Source organism: Apaloderma vittatum, unplaced genomic scaffold (assembly GCF_000703405.1).
Source record: "Apaloderma vittatum isolate BGI_N311 unplaced genomic scaffold, ASM70340v1 scaffold15660, whole genome shotgun sequence".
NCBI classification, from domain to species: Eukaryota; Metazoa; Chordata; class Aves; order Trogoniformes; family Trogonidae; genus Apaloderma; species Apaloderma vittatum.
The window spans coordinates 26,710-45,537 of NW_009695144.1; the positions used below are offsets into that span (position 1 = coordinate 26,710).

The 18,828-nt window shown below is 36.4% G+C and overlaps 1 protein-coding gene across 1 annotated transcript in view; it reads right to left on the reverse strand.

Annotated features, from left to right (window-relative positions):
- Positions 1 to 15,921, reverse strand: part of CAND1 (cullin-associated and neddylation-dissociated 1) — a 24,574-nt gene extending 8,653 nt beyond the window's left edge. Inside the window, exons 1-6 of the mRNA XM_009870208.1 lie at positions 15,780 to 15,921; positions 4,310 to 4,464; positions 2,319 to 2,442; positions 1,640 to 1,896; positions 1,448 to 1,553; positions 794 to 939 (exon numbers count right to left, since the gene is read on the reverse strand). Coding sequence (XP_009868510.1) covers positions 794 to 939; positions 1,448 to 1,553; positions 1,640 to 1,896; positions 2,319 to 2,442; positions 4,310 to 4,464; positions 15,780 to 15,919 — 928 coding nt within the window. The 5' untranslated portion in view covers positions 15,920 to 15,921. The remainder of the gene's footprint in view (positions 1 to 793; positions 940 to 1,447; positions 1,554 to 1,639; positions 1,897 to 2,318; positions 2,443 to 4,309; positions 4,465 to 15,779) is intronic.
- Between the last annotated feature and the right edge of the window lie 2,907 nt (positions 15,922 to 18,828).

The window sequence follows — 18,828 nt, forward strand, 5'->3', positions numbered from 1 at the left end:
ATACAGGAACTAAAGCACATCCCACTTTACTCATGACATATGCAACAACGCAACAGTTACTAGCTGATCGAGGTTCAATGAATTATTCTGTTTGATTATTTCGAGGAGTAAATCAAACTATACTCTGTCCCCAAAAATTACAACAAAAAACATAAAATAATCAGTACAAATCAACTTTTTAAGTGATAAAGCAACAACTATGCAGCACACTAATTCTTAAATTAATGAGAATGTTATGCTCAGAGTTCAGATTATGTGTCCAAGTTTTCACAAAGCTTACACATGGCCAAGTATTGCCACCATATTAATAATAAATACCTTATGTCATTCAGTCTGAAAGAAGTTTTATCCTGAAGAAAAATATCGAGTATTTTGCAATTTTCAATCTATTCTGATGTTATGCATTAGTAAAAATATATTACAGTGGAAAGTAGTGAGAAGCCTTTCCTGTGCTGAATACATTTCTTCAATTCACTGACTGATGCTCTTCTCACTTGAGTTATATCATCTCACATGTTTCTACCTTTTTTCCACCTTTCAAGTATTGTAAAATACTTGTCTTGTACTTTATGTTCACCTTTGGAATTATTTATCTCCAGTAACAACATTCTATACTTTTATTCCAAGAAGTAAATTCACAAGGTATGTTTAAAACCAGTACAAAAATTGAGTACATAAGTATACATGTCATTCAGATGCTGGTGCTTAGCGGCAATACCAGCCACATCAGTTTTCACACATGAGTGCAGGTTCACAAGCTCTTCCCCTCCCCCAAGCCAAAAAGAGAATATACCTTGATCATCATCATCACCACCATCAGCATCCATAGCATTTTCATCTTCATCTTCATCATCATAATTGTAATTAGGATCATAGGTAAGATATTTAAGACAAATGTTTATAATCGTAGTTACATGAGGATAAACTTCTTTAGGACATCTGCACAATACAAAAACACAAACAATGACAAATTATTTTGAAGAATTAAGATATTCCTAAAAGACTACATGCCATACACTGTACTTTGGAGAAATTAGCCAAGCCAAGTGCCACCGACACATGCATCTGAATTACAGAAATTCTGGAAGGAAGGTCAGAAAGGGTGATGCTACTATGGAACTGGATCTGCTAGACTGGAAGATTGCAGAGGACCAGTCTGGATATCATTTTTTTTTGCCACTGCTACTGGACAACAAATATTATATAGAAAACTTCCTCACCCATCCTGTTTGCATAAGTAGTAATGGCACAGTAGGAAGTTTCAAAAATAAAGGCATAACACGCTGCTTCACAGTTAAGATACAAGATAAGAGTTACTGGAAGAGTTCCAGCTCAAAGGTTGCCAAAATATTTTGCACCAAGGAGATTGTCTCTTGACAGCTTAAAACCAAAAGCCATGCTATTAGATCTTAAGAAATCCTGAAAGAGGTACCCGAGAATAACTTACCTCCTAACAAAGGATTCAAAGGCTTGAATGCAATACTCTCGTAGTTCATCATCATCTACATTACAAAACTTTACAACTAAAGGAATTATTTTCTCAAGATATTCACCTGGCAAGAGAAAAAAAAATAGCAAAGTAATTGCTATCATCTAAAAATGTTTAAAGTTACAGATAATTTATATATTTTTTTCTTACCTATTCTATGACCTGCTTGCCTACTGATAGCAGCAATACACTGTATATAGGTCCTAGTTGTTGACATGGAATCATTTTTAGACAGCTCTGTCAACAGATGTTCAATGAGGTCAACAAAAACCATATTGCCACAACTCATAACCAGGTGACCAAGAGCAATGATGGTTCTTTTCCTCACAGCAAGTCTGGGGCTAGTCAGCTGGGGGAGCAGACAGGTCAGAATTGAAGGATGGAAGTTAACAAGCAGTCCTCCTTGCCTTAAAACAGACAAAACACAAACTCAAACCAATTGAATCTAGATAATTTTGTTCACATGCTGCACAACAATGTCTTTAAATATCCCCAAAACACTACAAAGATTACAGTTAAGTCTTTAAATTTAAGCTTTTAGAACTTCTTAAAAAAAATTAGTTTAATATATAATCCCAAAGCAATAAACATTAAAATAAACTTAAAATTGCAGTTCTCAGAAGATCAAATAATAAAGTAATTGATCTACCAATCAATTTATCTTCAATACATTCACTTTTTTTTTTCCCTAAATAAAGTTGCACCAACACTTTACCACATTATTTCACATAATTTAAAGTAACTTAAGTTTAACATCCGGAAAATTTAGGTTCAAGCTTTAAGGAGTATTTATCAGCATTGACCAGCATTTTGGAAGTGGGATGTTTACCTGCTCAGCATATCAGCCATGATATCCAGTGCCTCCAGTTGAACAGACACATCTTCCTGCTTGGCTATAGCACTAGTGAGACGCCCTGTGATCTTTTTGCAAACGTTAGCTGCTAATGCAGAACCTGAAAGTACAACACAAAACCTCAGCATTTTCATAATAACAATAAAAAAATCCAACCCATTTTTAACACCAGCGATCAGATATGTGACCATGGAAAGCAACCTGATCTCAACATAAAGAAGCTTTTCCCACCCAACCAAAGGAGTCTGAACAGCCAGTTTGTTTGCTACTGTAATGTACGCTACGCATGACTTTGCTTTTGGTAGGGCAAGCAACATGAAGTGAAGGTCAAGACAAGTCTACAGCAATAAATGAAAGGATTACAGGTAAAAATAAAAGAATAAACTAAAAGGTAAGGGGAAGCACAGAAGTAGACAAGTCACCTCTAACGAACACCTGTGTAACAAAACCTCAAAATAAAATGATTTTGCACAAGGAGCTGCTTTAAGAATCTGAAATACTGACGAAACACCTGAGAAAGGGAAAAAGCGTACACCCAAAGTATTTTAAAATTCAAGTAAAACTGTCTTTAACACAATTCCATAGTTCTTCCTTTTCCCAAAGTTTTGGGGTAATTATGAGAAGAAACTCATGTCACAGTAACAGCTGCCCAGTGGCTACCACTCGTCTTCACTTGCATTAATTTTCTTTAATCACACTTTTGGAATTTCAGTGTGAAATTAATACCATTCAAAGCTATATTAAATCTAATTTATATGCACTTATGGCTTATTCTTAACTATTTGACTAAAACTGAACATAACAATTGGACAGTCAAATATGTTACCATAGAGGCTAAGAAAAAAAAAAACAATAATCCATATTTGAGATGACAGCAAGGAATAACACCCGGGTTCCCCTTGCATTAGGAATACTAACTACATTGAAAGATTTTACTACATTTTCATTTGAGCTTTACCTCCACACCAAAATCTCCTTTTGCTTTGTGCAGGCAAACAAAATAAAAGCTTAAACTGATTTACTTAATTATTTAAAGTTTATGCATCTCACTACTGCCTGACTTTCAATCAAGGATGTTAAAATCACACCTCTTTTTTTTAAATTAAGAAATCTCAGCCTCTAAAAACTGCATTTCCAAAGCCTTTTTAATCACTTCTCTACTCTGTATACTACACTGTGATATCTAAAAAGCACTTGAATAACAAAGTAATGTCATTAACTGATGAGTTCCTTATTACTGTCTTTTGGAGGAAGGATTGCCTTCATTTAAAATTGCAGGTAAGCATTTCAGTAATTTAACAGGCAATTGTTAGAAACACAAGGTACTTCCCAAAACACTTAACAGAAACTGAGACAAGAAATTAGATCATTACAGAAAAAAATCCAAGTTATAATCAATTCTAAAGTATACTATCAACCAAAAAGCAAAATGAGATTTAGCTATTTCTATAGCCTAGAAATGTTCCATCAGGCAAATATTAATATAGAAGCTTTTACACTCAATTTATTATACCAAAGTTCATATACTGTAAGTTTGTTTTTCACATTAATGCAATAAAAAAAAGTCTTTGAATCAGTAAAAAAAAAAGTCTTTGAATCAGTAAAATCAGGAAATACAGTCAGTTTAGCTATTTCTATAGCCTAGAAATGTTCCATCAGGCAATTATTAATATAGAAGCTTTTACACTCAATTATACCAAAGTTCATATACTGTAAGTTTGTTTTTCACATTAATGCAATAAAAAAAAGTCTTTGAATCAGTAAAAAAAAAGTCTTTGAATCAGTAAAATCAGGAAATACAGTCAGAGAAGAAACTAAAAGGATATTTGCGCCATACATTTTTCCTCTGACAGAAATTAATTCCTATGTCAAATGAACTGAATCTTCTCCACTAAAAGACAGCTTTTGCAGTTTATTAATTAGTAATGAAGAGAAAACTAAATGGCCTTGAGTACAAAATGCCTTACCACTGGAAGCTGGGGGGAGTTCTCCAATCACAGTTTTAAGGCCAATGCTTGAAATGTCACGTAACTGTTCTTTATCTGAAAGCATGTTTGTACAGAGGGTATCTACAATGGTCTCCACTTGATATTCTTTCACTTTACTCACCAAAGGGCCAAGGCTGTATAAAGAGAAGAAAAGTATTAAATTTACAACTTCAAATACAACCCATCATTTTATTTCGGTATTCTGCATTCCAGTCACAAACTTAAGGTTGGTTTTGGTAGCAATATAAAGCAGAATTTTAAAATTTGAAAACCTTCAACTGGTTGGGTTGATAACCTATCTCCATAAATCTGTAACGAAATACTGGTTTAGCACATGCTTTAATCCAGTGGTAGAAACGTTTTTTGCATGACTGTTCTGCTTCAGTATCAAAAGCAGAATCCCTCTTACTTCTCATGTAATGGCAAACCTAGTCAGAGTCATCAATTTATGTGCTTCACCATCAGCACCTGCTTAGTTCACGGACAAGAAAGGAAGCTTCTTAACTACTGCATCTTTATTCTACACAATGCTTGGGTTCAATATGATGAATACTCAAGACTGGTGATATACCTTAGAGTGCCTTCCTTAAAAGAACGCATACGGTAAAATAAGAAACAATGACATGGCAGGCCCTCCTTCACACAAGCACCACTATAGATGCAGCACACAGCAACTTTTCCTCTCCTTGCTCTGAACTGTGAGGTTTTAGTCATTCCAGCTGTTTTGAGGATAATAGCAATGTTGTATTCCTTTGCTAAATATTCCCATCTGCTCAAAATAATAAAACCCCGGGTGTCCTAGTAACGTCTAGTTCATTGCTACGAAATACAGCATCCTTCATCTTCCTAGCCCTATCACCAACTTCCAGCATCTCTCCATTGTTAATGTTCTGTTCCAAGAACAGGGAAGTTAAATAAAAACAGAGCCTTATGCTGTCTCTATTTCCTTCCATTCGCCTGTGAGAAACCTCCATCAGAACTCCAAGAATTTAGTCTTTCCTCTAGTATCCCTCCCACATCTCACTCCAAATTTGCTTATCTAGTTTCTCCCTATTTTTAAAAAACCCGCCCTCAAACAAAACATCTCAGAAATGGGAAATTAATTTTTAAAGACTTTACATTACCAAATATTTTAATGTAATTCAACTACCCGAAACATACTACATTAACAACAAATCAAATTCTGAAAAAAATGTGTGAATTACAAGCTGCACTATAGGTGTTCCTACTATGTTACATCAAAAACCAGTACAGTTAACCTATGTATACAGTAACTACTCTGAAAGACATAGCTCCCTTCTTTTACAAGCTTCTGTTCTCTGTAAGTGGATCTTGCCAGCTATTTTCTCCAATTCTCTGTGGTGATACCCATAACATTGCTATGCAGTCAAGAAAGCATACTTATGAGACATCAACACTAGAGGTGAGACGTAACATGAAGCTCAAGTTCCACCAAACTCAGGTTCTGCACTGACCCTGACACAAGCAAAGGCAGGAGGACAAGGAGCTGTGCACAACAGTCCCATAGGAGAAAAAGCAATGACTGGAGGCAGCAAAGACCATCTATGGAAAATGTGGGAATCGTGAACCAGAAGCACAGCCCATCAGCACAAGTAACAGAAACACAGGTTATCTCCAGAAAACTACTATTTATTTTCTCTTCCACTGGAATCAAAGGAAGAACACTGTGGCTTGTTCTTAAGCACAGATCATCCCCTAGATGCTCTACAGCTGCTCCACATGTCCCACCAAGGAAATCCTACAGTAGCCTGATTCTCAACAGCACTTCAGTGCTCTTCCTCCTGTGAAACACACGTCAAGTTACTCACACCACTATACAACTCAACTTCAGCCACAGTGAAGAAGCACATATGATTTTCAAGATTTTTGTGTGTTCTCAGTGTCAACTGTGATGAGCAGGAGAGAGTGAGGACTTAAAGCGCGCCCTTTGTAACAAAACGATCTGCAAAGCATGCACAGAGCTGGTATTTTTCAGGAAGCATTTTTTGAAAGCTTAAGTTTTGTTGCTGTTTTTTGTGGAACTTAAGGCCCAACTTGCACTACAGAAGTCAAAGCGAGGCCATACAACATGTGGTGTGAGGACAAGAGAGCATTAACGTGGTTTCAAGTGCTGACCTAAGAAGCCATGTCTGCTACTGCAATCAAGAGAGCCAAGCATTACGGACCAGAAATCGTGGATGTTTCTGTGGCTTACAAGGCAGGGTCCAAATTTGGTACCTGCCCTTCAGCAGGTACCAGACAACCTCTCTAAAAATCAGAACTATAAAAATGAAATATGTGGAAATGAAGGTACGAATGAATGTAGAAAAAGGAGCATCTTAAAGCCAATTGCAAACTGATTGTATCAGGGCTACATTAAGATGTAATGCCTCCATATAAACTTAAGCTCTTTCCACACTGAATTTTAATACTATATACATCTGCTTTTCATTATAGTTGATTCTAGCAAAGGTTAACTTAGACTTAAATTATGTCTACAGGATTAGTAAATACTAATTTTGGAGAGCTGAAGTCAAACTGAAACCCTAGAGGAAAAATGCATGAACTAACTTGTTATTGAAACAAGACTAAGATCAAGAAAACAAAGTTTAAATTTACAAATATATGCTACTATTCACTACAAATCAGTCTGCAATGATTTGGTACCACATGGTCATGACCTTATTGAAACATCGGAAGTAAGCATATGTTTTACATGTAGATAATGAAATTATTTGTAAAATAGATTAACATAATTAACAATACAACAACTTTCACGTAGAAGTATTTGCCTAGTTTAATTTACTGCAAGAGCACAGGGAGTATGCTGTACAAAGACAGTCTTCTCACGCTTAGAAAAAAAAACAGTAATATTTGGCAAGCTCTAATATATTAATTTACACTTATATTTTCATGTATTCAAAAAAAATAGCAACCACCAAACTTTTAAAACAGTTCAGTCCCAAGTTAGTTTGATACACAATGGCAAGTATTTTTCCCCCTTCCCATAATTATCCTTTCAAAGCATTTTACAAAAACAAAACAAGCTCAAAACACTAGGAAAAAGACAGGAAGAAAACTTCCAACTTCATACATTTGATTGTATAGTGCAATAATAGATCACAGTATAGAGCTAAACCCTGATTAACAAACATCAATATGTAGTTCTAGTAAAATTAAGAAATTCAATAGCTCATATTCTAGTTGTACTAGATTACTGGAAAGAAAATACCTGGCTGTAAAGTGTTTCCTTTCAGTTCTTAGTGATTATGATGGGAGAAAAAAAATTATTTGGTTCTATTTCAGATGATGTTGAAAATCCTTCTGAATTAAGGGCAAGTTTCCCATTTAAAAAAAAAAAAAAAGGTACAGGCATTAAATCAACCAAACAAAACTAGAGAGGGGAGCTGGGGGGAAAATCATCTATAGGCAAGCAGAAATTCTGTCCAAGTTGGCAAGATACTAAGCCCTCAATTAACACTATCTGAAAGCAGATAGTCCAAAATTCAAATTAAGTTATGCCACTCAGGCAAAACTTACTTTACACTTAGTACCTAAATCATCTAATTCTCACAAGTGTTGTATGACAGAAAAATCACTCAAATCTTTCCAGTCTAAAGGAGAGTTCTTAATTTATACATATTAAGAGACAAGCACATGATGTAAAAGATGACAAGTGAATAATTTTTGATTTTTTTACTAGAAATGGCTCTGGAGTTTTAAGTCTAACTCTCCAAGAATACAGTAAGACCCTTGGGTTCACTACTAGCTAATAAAACTGTCAGCCAGGCAGCTCCCAGGGAGCACACAGGTGGCAGATCACTACTCAGAAGGAAAGGCTCGAGGCTACAGCATTCAGCATAAAGGCAGAGAAGTCAGTTTAGGAGCTTACTACTGTATTTGCCAAGGACAGCATGACAATTGCACAAGTTTACCACCACGCTGGCAATGCTAGGGAAAAAAAGAAGACAAATTCCTGCATTGCTTTAGCGTGGAGATCTGAGGGTGGGTAGCTTAATTCCAAAGTGCAGTTAATAAGGAAATGTTATCTTGTATTCATTTTACTTCGTGACCTATACATGCTTTGTATTATCTCACCATTTTTTTACTGTGACTTGGCACCTTGGACCATACTGAATTAACTTCTGAATGTATAATCAAACTTGATTATGAATTTGTTCATTTTGAACAGGTCACTTCAACAATCGCCACTTCTGGTCAGAATAATTGTCCTTTCCAGTGTGCATGGGGTAAAAAAGACAAGTAGTCTGGTCAAACACAGTTTAGAAGCACCTATAGGGTAAATCCAAACCCTCATGTTGGAACTTCCTCTGAAACTCAGTCTTCTCTTCAGACTGAGAACATCAAGTTTGTCATTCCTCCTGCTACAGAGGCTTCTAAACACACCTGGAGTTCTCCACACCTTTCAACACTTCCTGCTTTGGATGTTCTCTCAGTCATTCCAAAGCAATCCCTCTCCTCCAAATAACTCGCACCACAGGTCAACTGTAGACCCTCAAAAATCATTGTTCCACCCCGTTTGGTCACCAGTTTTCTCCACTTCTGAAAAAAAAAGAGAGCGTTCTAATAGCTTAAATTAAACCTCTACACATAGCTGTTGGAGGGAGCGAGACTGGAAGTCCAGGCTCAGATTCAGAAGACTGCAAGCCAGTCACTCCTGCTGGATTCAAAGGGCCGAGATGTTCGGCTTTCAGTCTTTGACAGCCAGTAGACACCACTCCAATATATTAGGAGAAAACCAAAATAGATCTTCCATCTCGAAGTCTGTTGTATGTAGTCCATTGCTGCTACCCTTCTTTCCCAGGCCCAAGAATTCAAAGCAGCAAGAGCTAGTTATCACAAATGATGCTCAAGAGAAGCAAAAGGCAAGCAAGCAACAAGTACAGAAAAAGGACGTGGACAGACGGGATTTATCTACTATATAAAGTAAGCCTTGCATTCTAGCACTAAGTGTGACTTAAAATGATAGTAAGGGTCAAAGTTTTGGCAGTAGTGGTTTGTCACCATGTTAAGCAAACTTGGGAGCTTCTCTTTCGATGGCCCTGCACATAATGCCTCACCCCCACGAACTCAGAACAGCATTTGCACTCAAGGCACAGTTCTTAGATTAACACTCAGAAATATGCAACTCCCAAGATAATCACATCTACCACCTTCCATGCCTTCCTTCACAAACTGTAACCTGCTTGGTTTCCTTCTCTCTTTAATCACAATCATCCTACTTGCATGGTAAAACCTGCTGAAAATATTAGCTATCTGGAAATTAAAAAAAAAAAAAAAGCAGCAAAGGCAAAACATGTCTACCAACATCATAATCTGAAACATCACACACAACTAATACAGTTTTATTGATTTACAAAACTTAGAAATAATTTGACAACAGTTAAAATAGGCTGCAGATATCTGAAATTGATGCATTATGATCACCCCAATGCCACAACTCAGGAAGATGACAATTTGCTCACTTTGCAGAGTACTGTGGGGGATACACAGATACCTTAAAAAAACCACACAAAACCAACTCTGATGCAACATTTCTAGAAGACGCGGCATACAAATAATCTCAAGGGAACTGTTAATTGAGATACTGAGTGGTATCTGATGAAAGACATAAAAAGAAGCCCTTTGAGTGCAAAGAAACGAAGACGTAATGGAACAGTTTCTCACTTCAGCAGGTACACCTACTGCAGAAATGAACAGCTCTGACAGAGCACCCTTTGCTAAAAGCAGCCAAAGCTCAGGCCCTGACATGGTACTGCCCTTTAATTTAAGAAAAGGGCACTTTAATGGAATCTTTAGATTCCATCAAACCATCTCCACAGCTACTAAATCCCTGAGAGCAGGGGTTTAGAGGACCATATCTACAACCTAATCTGGTCATTTAATGCATCAATCATGTTAAATTTATACTGCAATCTTATTTTAATTATTTGTGGACACTGATACTGGAAAAATCTTGTTTCTCCAACAGATAAATTCCTGATAAATTTGTACACAAGCATTTGTAGTCACACAAATTATCTCTGAGACTCAAACACATCAGGCCATCCTTGACTACATTCCTAAAAGATGAAATATTTTCTCCAACTGCTCAAGAAGCTCATAGCTTTCTCCACAACTTGATTTCACTTTTCAGCCAAGCTTTCCCTTCACAGTGTTTCAACACATCACTAGTTTCTCTTCAAATACACACCACTGTCAGTAAGCAGCTAAGCACAGTGTTGTTGTACTCATCTACCTTTGGCACACAGGAAATTTTTCTGCAAGCAATACAAGCATAAATCGCCTAGGACAGAAACAATCACAACTCCAAGGTATGATGACTGTCCACAGCAGTCCAGAGAAACTCCCTGCACATTTCAGTCAACAGATGATGGTATACAAAGGTGCAAGTGCAGAATCTCTAGAAACCATTTCACACCTGTAACGCTACATGTACCACCAGAAGCACAGTGAACAGACACGCTAGGAAACAGGATCAAGCACACTTACAATTATGAAAGTGTATTCATCTAAAATTGAGTAACAGCATCCTCCAGAAAGTATGGCAAGTCTTCACAGTAGCAATTCTGAAAGCTTGCTTTTGATCAGAAGTGAGCAAATTTGCTATCTGGCTGGGGAGATTCCAGGCGGCAATGTCATCTCTCCTTTCATTGTCACGTCTTCTGCTTTTGGCAGTTTGCAATAACTTGTGTAGCCCTACAAAAGTACATCTCCTACATCCTAGAGATCTGCAGCTGACACCATCCTTTTATACACAGACTTTGACAGACCAGAAGCAGATCCCCACCAAAAAACAGTTGTTCCCTAAGTGAAAACATCTGAAATGATGGTAACGAAGTTTCTTTAAAACTCAACTATTGAACAATTACTACATTCTCAAGTGTAACCTACGATCAACTACAATAATCACAGCAAAGGCTAGTCAATTAGAGTCATCTCAAGTATAGGAAACACTTTTCTGCTGATGTTTTAAAGATGACCAAACCACTGAAATGACAAAGTCATTAATACAAATACTCGAAACTAGTTTCTAGAAAGCATTAAATTAGATTTTACCTGAATTAGAGTCTTCAGCCCTATTTATCCAGCCTATTAGTTCAATAAAGCTGACATATCAATTATGAAGTAAATTTTAAAAAGACTGCCTCAAGCTTTTCTTGCCTTTTAAATCAGCAGATAGCACGCACAGACCTTACTATTAGTCCCAGATTACAAAATAAGTTTATTAGAAGTTGGAAATAAACTATAAAGTTCTTTTATAAAATCAGTTCTGAATACAAAGCTTTTGCACATTTCAAGGCAGTTGCAGATATGTTTTATGCATTTGACAACAAAGGTGTTCATATTATAGTTCCCTTTTAGAAAGAGGCACATCAACTCATAACCAATTATAGTCTCAAACTGACATACTTGAACAGCTATAAAATAAGCACATTTACTTACTTATAGAGAAGAGTTAAAATTCACAAATGAAAAAAATAAAATAAAATTCAAATGACCAGTACAGCATGATGCGCAGCAGTGTATTACCACAGCATCCAAAATGCTTTAAAGCTGCTGAACCGGATCAGCCACACAAGAGTCAATATGTGCATCATTCTGTTCACACTAATGACTCACACTCACAGCGTCAGGATGGTTTCTCTATATTGAACTACTGCCCAGAGAAGTCACACTGGTAAATGCAGAGAAACTACAGTATTACAAGGGAGGAATCACTGAAAGTACTCTAATCCCACTTCTTTTTTTCCCCCCCATATATATGTGTTTATTTGGGTTTTTACAGGTTTCAAGAAACATTTCACAGTGTGAAACAAGAAAAACTTGTAACTGTAGGCTTAAATGGCAGAATATCAAACCACAGATAACTGCTCAAAATGAGAAGCAGTTCGTCCTTAAACTGCAACACCAAGCATATGAATCAAACAATTAACGTGCAATTTGGGCCAGAACGTTACCAACGTTATCAGCAATAAAGAACAAACGAACCATCCAACACAGTATCTTTGCTTAGATAAACCATACTGCTTGTCTAACCCACATGTACATAACCTTGGATAGAACTACAGGCAGCAGCATAGCTCCTGCTGCCATAATGCACACAGGATAACCGCGCTGGACTACACAAGCAGCCTTAAAACAAGAATATGTTGTAAGAATGTTCAATAGCATTTTCTACATTGGCTGACTGTAAAAGAGTCTATGACTATCAGATGAAGCAAAACACAACTCCCTCAGAAAAAAAAAAATGTAGACAGGAATACATTTAAAATTACGCATGCTCTTAAGAAAAACAAGGTGAACAACCTGCAGTTACTGACCTAGTTTACATCTACTCTCCCCAATAAAAGAAGTCTGACAAATACTCCTTTCTTTTCTGTAGGGTCAGAGCTCTAAGGAGGTTAACTTTGACTCCAAGAGTACTAAGTCTGATCATTAATTTTCATTTTTATTCAGAAATGAATTGCGCAATCATCTTGCAAGGTAGCTAGCCAAACACTCATGAACTCTCAACCTGACTTCTAACCAAAGAACATGTTTTATCCTGTCCAAAACCACTATAACTGAAAGGATCATGAACAAAATCACCACTGTGCTTTGAAGAGATAATAACAAACAAGTTCATCAGCATTTCAACCAACAGAGCCCTTCCTATCCAAACATGAAAGCAAGCAGTGAATAAGGCAACACCAGGAACATTGCTTACTTGTTTACATTTGACTAAAAATAAATTGTATTTTAAAGCTGCTCCAAGTTGTTTTAAATCTGCTGTTTAGTGATCTCAAGAATTAAACCTCGAAAAAGTGATCCACTTGCAAGAGATTCTTACCTGTTAATGGAGCGATCAACACCTAGAATCTATCTACCATGCAGAGGAAGCTACCCTAACAAACTATAAATCTTTCCTCCCTTCCCCAAGGAAAAAATTTGTCTCAAATATAGATTCAAAGGTACACAGAATTGTCTTAAATCCTTTTACTATGAGAGAGGGAATCTACACTTAACTGAGTCATCAAGTACCAGTCTGATGAAAGTTCCTCCTGATAGTCTCCAAAGTTCACCAGAGCATTTAAATTAATAGGGATCTAAACACAGTTTATACTTTCCTCAGCTGAAAGCACCAACAAATCCGTAACATGAAATAAACAGGTAATCAACAATACAAAGTATTTAAAAACCAAAAAGTCAAGATATACATACTTCCTGAATTTAGCTTCCCAGAGAACTGCTTACACCCAGTGTTGTAGTAGATGGAAGACTTTAAATCAGCTTGAACTGTGTTAGAAAAACTACAGCTTAATAGCGTTTGACCTCTCCCATCCTTCACCCCCACCACTGTTTCTGCCAATGCTCCTGAGACTGCAGGAGAGCACTGAGCCAGAAGAAAACTAAGTCCCCAGACCAGTCTACAACAAAATCAGATAAGCAACAGTGCAAGAAAAGGGACAAGGACTGAGAGAACAGCAGAGGAGCAGTAGCGTTACCTTAAACTGACTTAAAAGTAATGAACCAATACTGTGAGCATAAGCTACCTTAAGAAATGAAGACTCTTTTAAGATGGGTTTTCTTCTGTGCTCAAAGTTTATCTGTGATTCAGATGTCAAAAAAACCCCAAACCTGATACGTTCAAGAAAGCTCACATTCTAAATGAGTGTTCAGAATTTAGCTGAAAACTCTTCCATGTTTCTTGTCCCACTGCAGTAAATTTAATACTGTTTAATGTTATTTGTATTTCTCAAGAAGACACCAAATCCTCTCATTTTAATGAAATCCAACAATTCTATCAGTATGTCAAAGTAAACTTAAAAAAATACAAGGACAGTTAAAATGAAAAAATGGGACATTTGTACATATGCACATATACAAATGTCTATTTTCTCATTCTCTTCCCTCTGCAATCTTTCTTTAATGTTTTAATAAACATTACCCGTACTTTAGGTCCAAAATTCAACATTACCATAAAAGATTGTAATATATAAGCTGCGCCTGTGCATTACTCTGAACTTCTGGCTAACTTTAGAATTTATATTAAAGATGAGCACTCCATGTACACTGCAAGGTTAACTTTTCCACAAAATGCTATTTCATACAGACAATTCTAAGCATGAATCAAGTTTCCTAATAATCCACTCTTCAACTGAGTAAAAGCAATCTATTTCAAGCACTTAAATTGTACCACAAAGGAACTTTCAACATTTCAGAAGTTTGAATTAAAAAGAATCATTACATCTGTATTTAAAAAAAGGTGTGTGGGTGGGGGAAGACTCATTTTAAAGACACTGAAAATCTGGTGAGAGTAGTGAAAAAGTAGTGACAATTATATTACTATACTGCTAGTATTAAAATTTGGTTTGAAACTCACTATTTCTACACCAATTTCTCTGTGCAAGGTTTTGGTTACCATCACTTGAAATATTTCAGAAGCTGAAGCAAGCACTGCTTCTAAGCATACAAGCAGATGTACATACAGGCTTTCATTTTCTGCTTTGCTAGTCTGATAAAGCAAACTGTAAAAAATAACAGGCTGAAACAAACTAACTCAGCTAGTCACAAAATGAAATTTCTCTTCACAGCTGTCCCAAGGTCCTGCGTAGCAACTGTACTGCAATCCACGCCTCATGGAACATAAGTAGCATAGACAATATTAAAAAAAAAAACAAACCACCAGCTCATGAACAAGAAACAGAACTCTAGAAGCCCTTTAACAGAGAGGCCTTCCTTAAAGGGTACAAAAAATTCAGAAGGGTCAAGAACAAAGTAAGTCATAATAAACATTGCACCTCTTCAAAGGGTGCTCTGGAAAAGCCACACCACATGTGAAGTTAAATCAAGTGAGGAAGAGAGGGTACTGAAGCAACAGAAGTCTCTGAAATGCAAGTAACTGCACTCTGGCCCCATAAAACACTGAGAGCTCCTGTAAAGCATGTAAAACCATTAACATAGTATTCTGAGTGTTAGTGAAAAGGCAAGTTCCGTATATGATTACCAAGACCACATATTTATTTTTTTAAGTTTTTATCTCTGCTCAAAAACTACTCCAATACTCCAATTCTTCCCCTACATTCATCCACTTTCTCACAGTCAAAGATCAGTGTGAAAAATACCAATGAATTATAAACTTTTTAAATCCATTTGAGATTCAAGAATTATCATCAAAGAACAAGCATATCATTCATATACTTTCAGCAAGGGCTGCATGTGCTATTTGCCACCTGGAAACCCCAGACATTAATCCACAATGTCAACAAGAGATTGTTTTGTAAAAACTACAATCAAGGCAGGTAGCCTACAAGTACAAGGGTTTCTTTGTGGACGTCAGTTTCACAATTATTTCACATTGCAGTCATCTTTTAAGTTTTTCAAAAGTGCTTCATGTTGTTCAGTCATTAAACAACTCTTTACACCATAGAAAAAAGATACCTACCATTTCACAGCTAAGTTTTGCACCTCGCCATTTTTATCTTCCAGTAATTTCAAAATCATCTTCACCACCTTTCTTTCACTGTCATCATCCAGCTTGATAGAATCTTTCTGTAGTTCTGTCATCAAGTCATTTGTAGCCATAAACCTGACAAAAGAAAGTCAGATAATTATTGCTAAAAGGATACAAGTTAATTCACAGTGCCCAGGATTCAAGATTCTCAGTTTCCACCATTTCTTATCAAATAATTCATATTTAACACTGTATTATTGTTACCTGTTCTGTGACGCAAGTAGCATTTATTTTAGTTATAGGTTAAAAAGGAGGAAAATTTCATTTAAAAATCACAATAACTTTTAGTTAGATCATCATCTTTCCCTGATGAGAACACAAAACATATTTTACTCCCTCTGTTTACATTATACTTCGAATGATCTCCACACAAAAAAAATTAACATTTTCCTTTCATTAGCTACGTTGACAATGTAAAACACAGGGTTGGTTTTTTTAAAAAGAAGTTTGTTGAAAAATATGTCTGCTCTGAGTTTATTATAAAAGAACTTTTAAGCAAGAAAAAGTGTTTTTCAAACACTCTCCCATAAAATTCACAAAAGTCAAACATTAACAAAAAGAGAAATAAAAGCAAAGCAATGTTTTACATGGTTTTCCACTTCTTGCTCTGTATAAGCTATTTCGTTTATAGTCCAGACAATGGCTGATCATATTTATCTAGCCCCCAATCCAGGGTGCCACACTCTTGAGAGATCATGCAAATAAAATCATCAATTAATTTCCCATTCAATGGCACTGTCATATCCGCCAATATAGGAACACTCTGAGAAATTACTTTTCAAAAATATTGCTTTTATGCCTTTTGTTTATCTTCCTTCTGAAGTCTGTTTTCCAATCTGTTCTTCTCTTGTAAGTGTCCTCTCTTCTCAGAATCAGATGTATTACTGATGTATTACTCCATTACAAATCCCATGGGCTTCAGTACCAATTCCAAACCCCATTCAAAGCCCCAAACAAAAATGGTTTGAAATTGAACAGTTTGGAATTGAGAATTCCAAAGTTGTTTAAAGCTCATAGAACAGGTAATTTCTGAAGCGTGCTTTCCTACAGCCACTACAAAACAAGTTTTAACTACATGTAGCTGGAAAAAAAAACCCCTGCATTTGACAAGTGTGACCTACCCCTTTTTTGAGTTTTACATTCATCAAAATCAGTCACAAGACGCTGAACTTCAGGCACATCAGCCTCAAGCAGACCTCACTTGAGCTCAGGTCATACTTGGATGGTTACCTCTACAGCCTGACACGCTAAATAGTTTTTTTATTAAAAACAAAAGCCAAAACTCTACATAATCTGAATATGCATCACAAATGCCAGATGCCTGCCCTCATACAATGGTCCTCAACTTGTCTTGTCTTTTAATACAGTAACTCCAGTTTAATAGTCTCAAGGTGTTTCTAAGATAAGACCTCACTCGTTTTTCACTCACTCCAACAGCCCCACTGAAGCAAGCCTGTAACCTGACAGGAACCAGATGGACACACAAACAGATGATGAAAGCGAATGGCATCAGCTTTAAGCATAGCAAGGAAAAAAGCTACTTGGAAAGTAAAGGCAACTGACAGCATGGGAATTTGGACATACATGAAGTCATACCATACTAGAACATGCAAAAACTGTCTCCATGTTACTCCTGTATTTACCTCCTCTTCTTAAACCTTTTTAATGGTCTGCCCTTGCCTCCTTAGTCAATAGCTCCCATTCCCTAGTCTTAAGAGTTCACATGCACTCATCACCTACTTCCAACAAGTTCCTCAAGTAAGCAGAGTTTGCGCATCCTCAGTGCATCAGCAGCTTCTGCACTCAACTACAGCTGAGAAGTCTTCCTGGTAGACTCCTGCGTTTAACAAAATAAACCAACCCAAACCCCACAACGGTGTGGAGAGGCCTGGTAACTTCAGTTTAAAGCAGCTGGTATTTAGAAACATGGTTTTGAGTAATTTAGATGTGGCCTTTAGTGACAACTGCTTTCTCCTCAGGTGCATCACATTTTACCCAATGTAAAGCAGCAGGATGTCAGCAGCTCTTCATACCTTGTACTAAGAGTAGTCATTCTCCTCCAACGAGAACACTACTTCCCCCCAAGCCACACAGTAAACTACCACCTTACATTACTGCCCATTTTAGAATTTAGGTCCAAAATTCCAGACAATAAACACTACAAACACTTGCATCAGACAAGTCTGTTTATCCAAAACCCAGAGGATTAAATTTTACAGTAAAGTGGTAACTTAAACTGTGGTTTATACTCAGCTCCCTGATACGAATGAGTTAACTATACTGTCCCTCTTCAAATACACATGATCTAAGAATGAATGCACTTACAGTTACTAGTATTAAATACTATTCTATCCATTACACGAATACACAATACATAAAGTATCGTAAAATATATTACTACGTTACAGCCAGTTTGCAAAGGGCTATCATCACTTATTTTTATGGTTTGGAAAGTCAAATTTGAATTCATGTCAAAAAAAAAGACTTTAATTTTGAGAATTCCGAAGTTGTTTAAAGCTCATAGAACAGGTAATTTCTGAAGCGTGCTTTCCTAAAGCCACTACAAAACAAGTTTTAACTACACGTAGCTGGAAAAAAAAAAAACCCTGCATTTGACAAGTGTGACCTACCTGTTTTTTGAGTTTTACAATCCTCAAAATCAGTATTCAGTCACAAAGCCATTAGAATCTTTTGTAAGTCACCCTCCCCACAAGCACAAAATGGAATCACAGAAACAAATTAGCACGATAGAAGTAAAAAATCTTCAGTAACATTCAGAGGGAAAAAAGTTTGAATCTATTTTTAGTCCAATTTAAGTATATCAAGCAATTCTGGACTCCCTTTTTTTAGACTAATCAATATTTTCTTCTACTTCCAAAAATTCTCCAGGTAACTTCATGCCACTAAAATCTGAAGGAAACGGACATGAAAAATACATAACTTTATCACATCTGTGTAGAATGCTACAACAGTTTGTATC